Source organism: Euphorbia lathyris, chromosome 8, assembly GCF_963576675.1.
Source record: "Euphorbia lathyris chromosome 8, ddEupLath1.1, whole genome shotgun sequence".
Classification (NCBI taxonomy): Eukaryota; Viridiplantae; Streptophyta; class Magnoliopsida; order Malpighiales; family Euphorbiaceae; genus Euphorbia; species Euphorbia lathyris.
In genome coordinates, this window is record NC_088917.1 from 35,123,316 (window position 1) to 35,137,047 (window position 13,732).

The 13,732-nt window shown below is 37.2% G+C and overlaps 1 protein-coding gene across 1 annotated transcript; it reads left to right on the forward strand.

The window, feature by feature from the left end:
* The first annotated feature begins 201 nt into the window (after positions 1-201).
* Positions 202-13,487, forward strand: LOC136202311 (uncharacterized). The gene is made up of 6 exons (XM_065992851.1): positions 202-295; positions 979-1,077; positions 1,740-1,786; positions 10,243-10,278; positions 11,445-11,480; positions 13,104-13,487. Exons 2-6 carry the CDS (start codon positions 994-996, stop codon positions 13,219-13,221), a joined length of 321 nt encoding a protein of 106 aa, XP_065848923.1. The 5' UTR covers positions 202-295; positions 979-993; the 3' UTR covers positions 13,222-13,487.
* The last annotated feature ends 245 nt before the right edge of the window (positions 13,488-13,732 follow it).

The following is a 13,732-nucleotide window of genomic DNA, read 5'->3' on the forward strand; positions in this document are numbered from 1 at the left end:
TTTTCGGTTATTTGATCGGTAACCGAATCGAACCGAACCGAAAATTTTCGGTTAAATCAAATTCGGTTACCAAACTTATTCGGTTCGGTTATGAAAATGGAGCAAATTTCGGTTCGGTTAGTAACCGAACCGAACCGATGCTCACCCCTACCCCCATCTTCATCCACAAAACCCTATCTTCATCTCCCAGTTTCACTCACCAGTCGGCCCCTGCGCAGTGCTCATCCTAGTTCTTCATCCCGGCTTCTCCCTCTCACTCACCAGCCAGTGGCGGCGCTGTTCATCTTCCTCACTGGTATGTTTCTTTCTCTATCGCACTCGCTCAGTTGTCAGGTATATAATACGACTTAGCATTTTAGAATTTTATTAAATAGGCATTTGCTTAAAATTTAGTTGATCCACTGATATCACAAAATAGTTTAAATCAAATTAGGTTATTGTTTCAATAGTAACTTGTGTGCATATGAAATTATGAATTTGTTTGTTGCCATCCCTTGCATATAATATTGTGAAATGAACAAACAGAGTGCGATTGAATTTGTAATTTGTAAGTTACATATTGCTATAAAAAAACCCAGATTATTGCAAATTGATCAATCACAAGAATTTTTCTTTTCTTTTTTACTTTCCTTAAAATAAAGGAAGTTGCTGCCAAATCACTTCATGAGCTTGTAATCCTACTCACGGCCAGCAATGCTTTACACATGGTTTTTCCGAAAAAAAAATCCAGAAAGTCAGATACCTAAAAAATTAATAGAGATTAAAGCCAAAAGGCACCATGGAGTTTATATCTGTACATCAAATTATAGTGATTTTGTTAGTGAATCAGCAAAAAGTTGGGGTTATATCTGTACATGGTTGGCTTACATCTTACAAAGGCTTCAGTCCATTGCCTACAATTAGATCTCTTTCTTAGAACTTTAAAACTTGTTAATATCATTCTTTGAATGCCATTCTGCTTAACTTTTCAATTCAAAGGTTTATGATCGAGGTATGACATTTGGGCTAAAGACAGGTGGTCGAATCGAAAGTATTCTTGTTTCTCTACCACTAACCGCAAGATGGGAATATGACCATGTAAGTTTACACAAACATTTTGCTTTAGTGTTCTGCTATGTGAAATAAGCTAAGACTAGAAGGTTTTTCCTTTGTTTGGCATGTAGAAACCTGAAGAGGGAAGTGAGGTGTGGAAATTACTAGATGTTTGCATCAATCCAAGAGAATGGCTCTGATAGTGTTGGAAATCCTTCATCATTTTAGACCCTTCGTCTCTCAAAGTTTGCATTACCAGCTTTTTGTATTGTTTTTTTAAATTTTTCTGTTTATTTTAGTTATCTCCTTTAGTAAGTATTTTTGTAGCTGAGAATTAAGCATTTTAGTCATACATGTAATCTACTAAATGTATGAGGTAATAGAACATTTCGTTGTAATCTCCACAGGGTTTCCCTTTTACTTTTGTTGCATATAGGAAGTTTTATTCCTTAATCACTGAACTAATACATCATAGTCATCTTTGATATCTATCAGCATTTTGGACCTTTTTTAAAGAGCTTCCTCAGTATGTTGTCAGGCCTATCTAGTTTTGAGTAATATGTATGGTGCATATTGGGAGAGGAGTTGCATTAATTTAGCAGAAAATGAGGATTGAAACTTTTATATAGTTTTGTTCAAAGCTTTTCCACATGCATATTTGTTTAAGATATTTTACATGGTTTTATTTTCTTTCTTTCTTTCATCAGCCAAAGGAATTGAAAACCAGCTTTGTGCACCTAAGCATGTTAAGCAGGTAGGGATTGTTTAATTGCATTTCTGAGTATTTCGTATTATTTGCTTACATTATTTTATTTATCATTGCTTATATCATTTATTATTTCAATGTTTATTTATTAATGGTTAAAAACCGAAATAAAAGGTTAACCGACCGAATAATTGGTTAACCGATTAGTGGTTAACCGAATTTAATGGACTAGTGTATGGTTAGTATATTTAAAAAACCGAAAAAATGGTTAACCGACCGAATTAACCTTAATGGACTGGTTAACCGACCACGTGCACCCCTATAGGTGACCTCCAGCTTCTTCCAAATCTCATGTGCTGACTCTGCAGCATCTAGCGCACAGTGAAGCATGTTTATAGCCGAGGCATGGTTTTGCAGTTTCTTGAGGTCATCCTCTGACCACTTAGCCTCTTCTTTGACGAGCTTTTGCCCGTCAACAGTTTCATAGGGAACAAATGAGCATTGGACTATAGAAAGCCATGCACTCATATTTGTTGCCTGAATGAAATTTTTCATCCTGTTCTTCCAGAAGGTATAGTTAGACCCAAAGAATAGGGGAGGCCTAGAGATAGATAATCCCTTAGGGAGTATCTGAGTTGTCTGATTTCTAGGGAGAAAACGAGTGTTGTTCTCAGCTATTACAAGGATCAGCTCAAGATAGTTTTATCTTGTTCAGTGAGCTGTTACGCTCTGATACCACTTGTTGGTCCCGTGTAACGTGACAATATTAGTTCCAGGGGGGGGGTTAGGAACTATTTAAAATTGTTGTCACTAAGACTGACTTGTTTTTAAGTTAAGACTTTAATTTAGTCTTTTAGCACAGTGGTACTGAGTAAGTTTCAGACACAAGCTTACCAACGAGTGACTAAGCCTGTTTCTGTTAACACTTAAGTCTATTCCTGAACTCAGCTTCTCAGTTCACTCAACTCAGCGTATGTTCTTTTTAGTGTTTTACTAGGCAGAAATTAAGCAAGCAATATATAAAGGAGTTAAGGGTTAGAAGGATATTACTCAGCAGACGTATCCTGGTTCGGCCTCTCCGCCTACGTCCAGTCCTCGGAATTCCTTCCGAGCTTTTCAGAATCCTCTACTGAGCTCTTTAAAGGTAGAGCACAAACCTTTTACAATAGCAACTGAGTATACAAGAGTACCTTCCTCTATTCCTCTACTCGATCCTATTTGTACCGCTGAGTACTATAACCGAGTACTCAGCTTCTCTTTTCTATACTTCTAGAAATGATACGTGTTTTTGTTCTAAACAACAATAGCTAAGAACACTTTAGATGAAATAAGATCACTCTAGACTTTTACACAAAGATTGGAATTGGTGTAAGATTTGCTTTGCTTTTCTAATATAGAACTTCGAATAACAATTTGGTCAGCATTTCGACTTGATGAAGATCTGCATCAAATGAAGCGTTTGAATGGCCTATTTATAGTGACACTTGATGCACCGGTCATTTCGAATTTCGAAATAACCGTTGGAGGGAAACAGCTTCCTGTCGCTTTCACTCAGTCAGTGCTCAGCGTCCTCGACCAATGAAATTCTTATATCTTCTGTCTTCGGCAGTGCTCAGATGCTTTTCGTCAGGCTGGTCAGAGTGTCTCTACATTTTTGGCAAAGTCTTCCATACAGCTTCCTGATTCTTCTGAACTTTACCCAAAGTGGAAATACTTTGTCTCCAAGTTTGACCTGACTTCCTTGTCGCACAACTCAACAGCTTCGTCTTGAAGCTTTTGGATGAAGGTAAATTCCAAAACAAAGTTAATTTATAACTTTCATTTCTATGACTTCATTTTCCTTTCCATTAGCTCATTTCTTATGCGTATTTAAACTCTCAAATGAAGTTAAACTTTTAACCCTATTTAGATTCTATAAATTCCAAAAGAAAGTTAATTTTTAACTTTCATTTCTATTTCTATGAGTTAGAGATCAGGGAAAGAGAGACTCGGAGCTGTTGTAGGAAAATGACGTCAGACGGGGTGATCAGTGGTGAATATATGATTACTCGGTTGGGGGGCCAATTTTACACATGCATTCACATTTTTTTTTTTTTGCTAAATCGAACTTGCTCAATATATATATGTGTGTGTGTTATAATTTGAATGACCAAGAACCAATTTTTAAGTATTAATGTACAATTTCTCAAAATTAAGTTAGATTTCATTTATTAGTCATAATATGTAAAAAAAATGGATTTAGGGAGAGCTGAACAGGTTAGAAAATTAAAAAAATTGATTTCAGAGGGCCTACCAAACCAAAAAAATTAATAATTTGGATTTAAGGAGGTTTAACATGCCAAAAAATATTATAAATTTGGATTTAGAGAGACTTAACCGGCAAAAAAAAAATAGAAATTTGAATTTAAATAGTATCTAATAGATTGAAATTTTGAATTTTGGACCATCTAACATTATAATGGACCATTTTGGGGGCTAATTCAACAGCCAATAATTTATTTATTTGTTTTGAGACGGGTTGGAAACTACTAAGAGTTCAAGCTAGTTCCGACTGCCGGAGAAGCCGGGTGCGCAGGCCCCTGTCTACGCCCATGGGGGTGATGAATAATGAAAAGAAAGAAAGAAAGGACATCGACTTGAGCGGTACTGAGGAAGAAGCCGGCGTGGAGGGAAAGAGAGAATAATAGGAGGGAAAAGGAGAATAAGAGCTATTCATGCTAAGATATTTCCAGGAGTAAGAGCTCAAGAATGGGGTCTTGAAGGCCTTGTTGGATTGTTGAAGATGATGGTACCACTTATCGAAAGGTAACCTTTCTTTTTTTTGCCTTTGATTCGGGTAATTAGTGCGTCTTCTATCTCTGCTTTCTGTGTTTTTAGATTGTCCCTTTCTTCTCTTTCTCTTAATTCCGTCTTTCTCAGTGCCTAAATTTCTTAGTACAAAAGATCTACTCAGGTTCTAATTTACAAGTTAAAATCTTCAATGGAAATTTGACAACTTTGTGAAATTAAAGAAGCTTTCAATTTCATATATGCTGGAGTTCTTTTTTTTCCCTCCTTATACTTTGATACCAGATAAATTGAAGAAGAAGGAGATGAGGGAAAAAGAATAAGAAACACAAGATTTTGAGAGAGAAGGAGATTCTGCAAATTCATTCATGGTATCAATTACAAAGTTGCAGCTCTTAATAGACCGTTGCACCTGCAACAACGAGCAACAGGTCTCCAGAGAACGCAACACGTGTAAACCCATCTAACAAACTCTACTTACCGTTACAAAGAAAAACGCAGTCGTTTTGGTAAAACGATTTAAACTTAAATAAAACAGCAATTAAATCACATATCAATCCGTTCCCCTTAAAGAATCTTGTCCACAAGGTTAAAATCTGGAAACCTCTTCTGCATTTCATCTGCAAATTCCCAAGTAGTTTCTTCATCTTGAGTTCCACCCCATTGGATTAAGACTTGTGTAGATGCTTGATTCCCCCGTTTTACCATTTTCCTATCCAACACAACAATGGGAATGGGGCTTTGTTCTTGCATCAAACCTGGTAATTCAGTAAACTTGCCAACTCTGCTTGACACCTTCTTCTTCAATTGAGAGACATGAAAGACTGGGTGAATTGTTGAACTAGGAGGAAGAAGTAACTTGTAAGCAACAACTCCAATTTTGTCCAAGATCTTGTAAGGGCCATAATACAGGGGAGACAATTTTTGGTTTCCTCTGCTCACCACTGACTGCTGCCTGTAAGGTTGCAGCTTGACAAACACCATGTCACCAATGTTGAACTGCCTTTCTGACCTGTGAGCATCAGCTTGCTGTTTCATGCGATGTTGTGCTCTATTCAGTTGAAATTTCATGACCTGTAAAGCAACCTCCCTATCTTTGAGTAACTGATCCACAGAAGTGATCATTGAATCCCCAGGGTAATAAGGAATGTGCAAAGGAGGAGAGACTCCATATACAGCTTCATAGGGAGTCATCTGAAGTGAGGAGTGAAATGTGGTGTTATACCACCATTCTACCAGGGGCAACCAATGAGCCCATAGTTTAGGATGCTCATGGGTCATACAACGCAGGTAAGTCTCCAAACATCTATTCACCACTTCTGTCTGCCCATCTGTTTGAGGGTGATAGGCAGTAGACTTAAGCAACTCTACTCCTTGCAACTTAAATAATTCAGACCAAACAGCACTGACAAACACTGGATCACGATCTGAGACAATTGATGCTGGCAATCCATGAAGTTTGTAGATGTTATCAAGAAATAACTGAGCAACATCAATGGCAGTGTAGGGGTGCCCCAGACCAAGGAAATGAGCGTATTTACTTAACCTGTCCACTACCACCATTATCACTTCCTTACCTTTGCATTTAGGTAAACCTTCTATAAAATCCATACTTATGTCAGTCCAAATGCTCTCAGGAATAGGTAAAGGTTGCATCAACCCAGGAGTGCTCAATGTTTCATATTTGCAAGTCTGGCACACCATGCATTCTCTTACATAATTGCGCACATCCTTCTCCATATTCTTCCAATAAAAAAGCTGTTGCAGCCTCTTGTAAGTTGCTTGGACTCCAGAGTGCCCCCCAGAAGAGGAATCATGAACCAGTTGTAGCAGTTTGAACTTCAGTTCTTTGTCATTGCCCACCATTAACCTCCCTTTCCTTCTCAGCAGAGAATCTTTCCATGTGTAAGCTTCTTTGACTGGCTGTCCCTTCTTCAAATCCTCAATAAGGGATTGCAATTGAGGATCTTGTAACCAGCTAGCTTCAATTTCAGGTAGCAAGCTGTGAACTGGAGTAGACACAGTAAGGGCTGCCAACTCAGCTGCAGGTAACCTGGATAGGGCATCTGCTGCAGTATTCTCCTTGCCTTGCTTGTAAGATATCTCGAAATCATAGCCAAAAAGTTTGGCAATGTACTTTTGTTGATGGCTGGTAGTAATTCTTTGTTCCAACAAGAATTTCAGAGATTTGTGATCTGTCTTGATAAGAAAACGCCTGTGAGAAACATAATGATTCCAATGCTTGACAGCAAACACCACTGCCAGCAGCTCCTTTTCATACACAGACAAAGAGTGGTGCCTAGGAGCCAGGGCCTTACTAATATAAGCAATTGGATGCCCCTCCTGCATCAAAATAGCACCAATACCAACATCACAAGCATCAGTTTCAATTACAAACAACTTATCTGGGTCAGGTAAAGCAAGAACTGGTGCACTAGTGAGAGCCAATTTGAGTCTGTTGAAGGCAGCTTCAGCTTTATCCACCCATAGGAACCCATCCTTCTTTAACAAATCTGTCAATGGCTTGCTTATTACCCCATATTGCTTGATAAATCGTCTGTAGTAACCAGCCAAACCCAAGAATCCACGCAATTGTTTAAGATTAACTGGGATGGGCCAAGCTGCTACAGCCTCTATCTTCCTAGGATCAGTAGTCACTCCTCCTCCCTGAATAACATGCCCCAGGTATTCAACAGATGAGCTTCCAAACACACATTTGCTCTTCTTGGCTAAGAGCTGGTGTTCCTGTAACTTCATAAAAACCCATCTAAGATGTTGCAGATGAGATTCCAAGTCCCTGCTATAAACCAAGATGTCATCAAAAAAGACCAGGACAAATTTCCTAAGGGAATCTTTAAAAATGGAGTTCATTAAACTTTGAAAGGTTGAAGGTGCATTTGTTAATCCAAAGGGCATCACTACAAACTCATAGTGACCCTCATGAGTTTTGAAAGCAGTTTTGGGAATATCCGAAGAATGCATTCTAATTTGATAATAACCAGAAGTGAGATCCAGTTTGGAGAAAACCCAAGCACCATGAAGTTCATCCAAAAGCTCTTCTATAATAGGTATAGGAAACCTGTCTTTCACAGTTTTACTGTTGAGTTCCCTATAGTCAATGCACATTCTCCATGAGTTATCCTTTTTCTTGACTAGGACCACAGGAGAAGAGAAGGGGCTAACACTATGTCTAATTGTGCCATTGTCCAGTAGTTCCTGCACCATTGCCTCAACAACATCCTTCTGCATAGCTGAGTGTCTATATGGTCTGATGTTCACTGGTGCAGCTCCTTCAATCAAGGGGATCCTATGATCTTGAGCTCTTTGGGGAGGGAGTGCGGTGATCTTATTGAATAAGAAGTGAAATTCTAGCAGCAAGGGTTCCAGCTCCTTAGGAATTGAATGAGGAGATCCTTGAGGTGATCCTTCAGCCTGTTGAACTTGTGCCAAGAAAGCTGCATAGCCATGATTAAGCAATCGAATCATGTTGCTTTCAGAAATAACTTGCACCCTTGTTGTGTTAACACCCTGCAAACAATAAGAAATATTTTCCAATTGGAAAGTCATACTCAAGGAATTGAAATTCCAAGTGATATCCCCCAAGGTAACCAACCATTGGACTCCAAGGACCATTTCACAACCTCCCAAGTTCATTACTAAGAAGTCAGCCACAAACTCCTGATTTTGTACCTTCCAACAAAAATTCTGGCAAACTTGGGAACACCTCACTACTTGGCCATTAGCAACTACAATCTGGACTGGCATAATTGATTGCAATTGACACCCCAATCTTTTTGCCATAGACAGATCCAAGAAGTTATGTGTACTACCAGAATCTACCAAGATATGCAATAATTGTTTCTTGAACCATCCTTCCAGCCTCATTGTTTGTGGTGATCCGGTAGAGGGACCCCCCATTGCACACAGAGAGATCAACGGAACTTCTTCATTGGAGACCTCCTCTTCATGGTTTGCCTCTTCTAGGTCCTCAGGACATTCCTGGACCATGATCATGTGTAGGTACTTCTTCTTGCATTGGTGGCCAGGGGTGAATTTTTCATCACACCAGAAGCAAAGGTTCTTGGACCTTTTATCAGCAATCTCAGCTTCAGTGAGTCTTCGAGCCTTGGGTTTTGGGGTGTTGGGTGGAAAAACTTGAGGTCTGTTAGCTGGTAAGGGATGATGTGAAGGTATCTTTTGTGTAGTTGGGGTAGGCAATAAGGGTGGTGGTGGCTTGTAAGGTATAACAGATGAGGGATTTGAGGTAAATCGATTGGTAGAAGTTTTTCCCAACTTCACTGCATTCAAATAATTATCCTGCATTCTAGCAAGAGCATAAGCTTGCTGCAAAGTTTTAGGGCCTAGCATTTGCAGGGGATAACCAATTTCATCTTTAAGACCACTAAGAAAACAACTTAAGATATTTTCTTCTGAGAGGGATACCTTATGAGAGCATACATCAAAAGATTCAAGATAATCCAGGAGATTACCAGTTTGTGTGAGCCTTTTCAAATCAGCCATAGGATCTTCATAGATCCTCTCCCCAAATCGCCCTTTAATGGCCTTCACATACTCACTCCATGGCGGATCTGTTAGAGACCCTCTATTCTTCAAGTAAGTTTGGTGCCACTCCAAAGCTCGACCTCCCAAGTGAAGAGAAGCAAGCTTCACCATCGATTCAGGTGGAGTACTGTCAATCTGAAAAAATCTCTCACATTTGAACAACCACCCTTCAAGCTCTGTTCCGTCAAAACGAGGAAATTCCACCTTAGCAAATCGTGTGGAGAGTTGATATGGCTGCTCAAGATTAGAACCAATATTGATATTACGATCAGGAGGCCTATTGTGCGATGAAGTTGAAGTGTTGAGAGTAGCCATGTAATTTTTCAGCTCATGAACAATGGAGCCCTGTTGTTGGGTCAACATTTCCTCTAGCCATTGTTCCTGCTTCTTGCTGTGCTCCACAAACATGCCCTTCACCATTGATTTGAGGTTATCCTCAATCTGTTTGAGTTCCTGAGCTCGAGTTCCAGCGGCCATCGGAAGTGATTTGGATTCGACGGGAGAGTGAGTTACTGGAAGCGTATTTCCGATGAGGAAAGAACGCTCTGATACCAAATGATACCAGATAAATCAAAGAAGAAGGAGATGAGGGAAAAAGAATAAGAAACACAAGATTTTGAGAGAGAAGGAGATTCTGCAAATTCATTCATGGTTTCAATTACAAAGTTGCAGCTCTTAATAGACCGTTGCACCTGCAACAACGAGCAACAGGTCTCCAGAGAACGCAACACGTGTAAACCCATCTAACAAACTCTACTTACCGTTACAAAGAAAAACGCAGTCGTTTTGGTAAAACGATTTAAACTTAAATAAAACAGCAATTAAATCACATATCATACTTCAATCTTTACTTGATTTGCTACTTTTATCTTTACTATTAGCAGTTCATCATTTCATTTTCATTTGCAGTTTTCTAATGTTAATGTCATGTGGCTTGCATTTCCTTCGATTGAAATAATAGGTAACCTAGAGATGCTGGTGATTCTTATTTGTTTATAATGATATGATCTTGTAGACCGTTGATGAAATTTATAAGATTGCATCTATATCACCCAGTCCTAAATTTGCTATTCTATAATGTTTATATATATATGGTGCTTTAGTTCATTTTGTAGTTCTTTGTTTCTGAAAATGAAGCTTCTTTCTGCTTACAGATGGTCAATCCATCTAAACCTGGTCATTAGAAAAAGGTATGCCGGCTAGAATCTAAATAGCTCCTTTGCAGTTGATTATTTAATTCATTATTTGATGTTTAAACATCTTTATTTTTTGGGTAAATTCAAAAAAAAAAATCCTGTGGTTTCATGTTCTTCAAAAAAAACCCGTTGTGGTTTGTTAATACAAAAAAAAGACTGTGGTTTGCGCCGTTACCCGAAAAACGGAAAATGGCTTAACGGTGTTAAAGTGCTGACGTGGTACAGGGGTAAGGTTGGAAATTCGAATTTTTTTTTATTTTTTTTCCCTCTCTCTCCTCGTTTTCTTCTTCCTTCTCCTTCTTCTTCCTTCTTCCTTCTTCTTCTCCTTCTCCTTCCTCCTCCTTCTTCTTCTTTTTTTCTTCTATTCTTTTTTTTTTTAATTTCCGATTTCCAGATTTTCGGAAATCTGGAAATATTCCGAAACTTAAAAAAAAAGAAAAAAAAAAGGAAGAAGAAGGAGAAGAATAAGAAGAAGAAGAAGAAGGAAGAAGAGGAGAGAAGAAGGAAGAAGGAAGAAGAGGAGAAGAAGAAGAAAGGAAGAAGGAAGAAGATGAGAGAAGAAGAAGGAAGGAAGAAGAAGAAGAAGGAGAAGAAGAAGGAAGAAGGAAGGAGAAGGAAGAAGAGGAGGAGAGAGAGGGAAAAAAAATAAAAAAATAAAAAAAAAAATTCGAATTTCCAACCTTATCCCTGTGCCACGTCAACACTTTAACACCGTTAAGCCATTTTCCGTTTTTCGGGGTAACGGCGCAAACCACATTCCTTTTTTTTCTATTCACAAACCACAAGGGTTTTTTTGGAAAAACATGAAACCACATGGGTTTTTTTTAGAATTTACCCTTATTTTTTCATGTTTTATTTGAAGCTACTTGCTTAATTTATGTAATTCATTACATAATGCGTTCAACCCAATGAAAAAACCTTTTGATTGTGTTTTGGCTAAAGATAACATGTGGTGGCAATTGGATGGAAATGCAAACATATGGTACTTGAAATTGTTGACAGTAATTTGTGAGGTATTCAACAAAATTCAAATTGTTTGCTTGTTTGTGTGATTTGCTACGTTTGGTTGATATATTTGATGATATTTGGAGAATTGGTTATGTTTAATGATGATGATAATTCTTTTTTTATTGTGAAAATATTATAAGCCTTTTTCACAGAGGGCAATTTGGATGGGTTTTCGTTCTTCACCTAAGGTTCGATCATCTCTGCTTGATGTGTTCATTATTGCTATATATTTTTCCGTTTCAATTTGTAATTGTTCACAGCTAAATTATGTTTTTAATTGATTCTAAATTTGGTTTTAATTGTTATGGATAGTTAGTCTTTTTGGAATTTGGTTATGTTCATAGTATGTCATCATTGTACGCGTCTAACAATTTCTTGAAATTTTAGATATTCTACCATTTCCGAACGAAAAGAAAAATAATAAATTATAGGGTAAATTTCAAATAGAACCCCTGTGGTTTTATTAATTTTCAGACATTGGACTATGGTTTACTTTTTGTCGAAACCGGGATTGAGGTTTTCAACTTCAGCAAAATAAGAACCTTTTCGATTGATACTATTAAAATCACCATTGACGACTTAAAAAATGACATATTTTAAGAACTATTAATATTCTAAGCAACTTTAATTTTTCAACTTTTTTATTTTGAGATTATTTAGATGATGTTTGGTAAATAGAGAAAAAGTCCAAAAAAAAGATGATTTTCGAAAATCGAAAATGTAGTTCAATAGAAAATATGACATTGAACAACTTTAATTCTTGAAAATTTTCATTTTCAGATCGTTAAAAATGGTTGTAATAGCATTAATCCAAGTACGAAACTTCAATTATCGTTTTGACAAAAAGTAAATCATAGTCCTTTATTTGAAATTTAGTGAAACCACGTGGTTTTATTTAAAATTTACCCAAAATTATATAAAAGTATATTATGACAGTTTGACATGTTAAAAAAGAGTGGGCTGGGCCTGCATGACTAGGAAACAGAGAATATCTATTCTAGTTCTATTATCGGGTGTGGGTTTAATTTTAGAAGATGTGTGTTACCTTGAGATTTTCTTAGCTTTACTGAATGATAAGGAAAAGAAAAATGCTATTTTGGAGTTTTATCAACAATTTGGAGATACAAAATTTTATGAATCCTGGCCATTGCCATGCTAGTGTCAATCTAAATTTTTACGATTTTGTTAATAATGAGTATCTCAGTTTTTCTATAGGAGTTATTTTTAAAATTAACTGAGAAATATTACTATAAACACTTATTAAAATAAAACTAATTTCACTGTAAATTAATAATGAAAGGAACATTTTTGTTTTTAGCAAGGGAACCATCTTTCTTTTTTTCCTATTTCTCTTAATTGTTTAAATAACCAAAGCTTTTATTTAATTAATACTCATTCTTTAGTCTTTGTGAATTTGATTTGTACTTGTGGCTTTATTACTTGTATCGTATAGGAAGCATTTATTTTACATACATCAAGTGGCCTTGGAACTTCCTATCCGCCATTCTTTAGGACTTTGGAAGCTCGATTGGAACATGTTTCTTTCGATAATCTCTTTGGTTTATTACTCGGTGACATGGGTGGAGCCAATCCAGAGCCCGTGAGGTTTCGGCTCCACCCTTGAGTATTAGATGTTGTCCTTTGTAGTCCTCTTTTATATTAGTCTATATAAATTCTATATAGAATTATTTCAATATTTGAAAATAGATGAGATAATTAAAGATGCATGCTCCTATTTAAGAGATCGAACACACAAAAACGATGATGTTTTAACGTGTTGGAGGCTAAAAAATTTTGTCCAACACTTACAGGCGGGATTTTGAAAATTTACCCTCAACTGCACGGCTGAAATTAGCCCCTCGAAAGTTAAATTCCTGGCTCAGCCACTACTCGATGAGGCTGCATGAAACTCTTAATGATCCGATTTAGGGATGGCAACGGGTACTGTATCCGCGGGTACCTGACACTATCTGACCCTAATGAGACTACCCGTACTCTGTATAGAAGGGTATGTGATCAAAACCATTACCTGCTAGGGTACCCGGTACCCGTCATCACTCTTTTATATATTAAAAATATTATTGTTTTTTATATGTAAGATATAATATTTGAACCCCAACCTTTCGTTCTTCAACTATTGGGTGATGCCAATAAACTACTTTATTCTTATTTATTAAAATTCAATTTGTTCCATTTTTTAGATGAATGATTTATTAAATTTGTAATATTTTATTTATTTATTGATTCTTAATGGGTAAGGGTACCCGACCCGTGAATTAAATGAGACGGGTATGAAATGCAAAATGTATACCCGTTAAGGTAATGGGATGGGTACAGGTAACTAAAAGTTAAACGGGTAAGGGTTTGGATTTGACATTACTCGCGGGTATCCTATCCGTTGTCATCCCTAATCCGATTATCCTACTTCATTACAATTTTC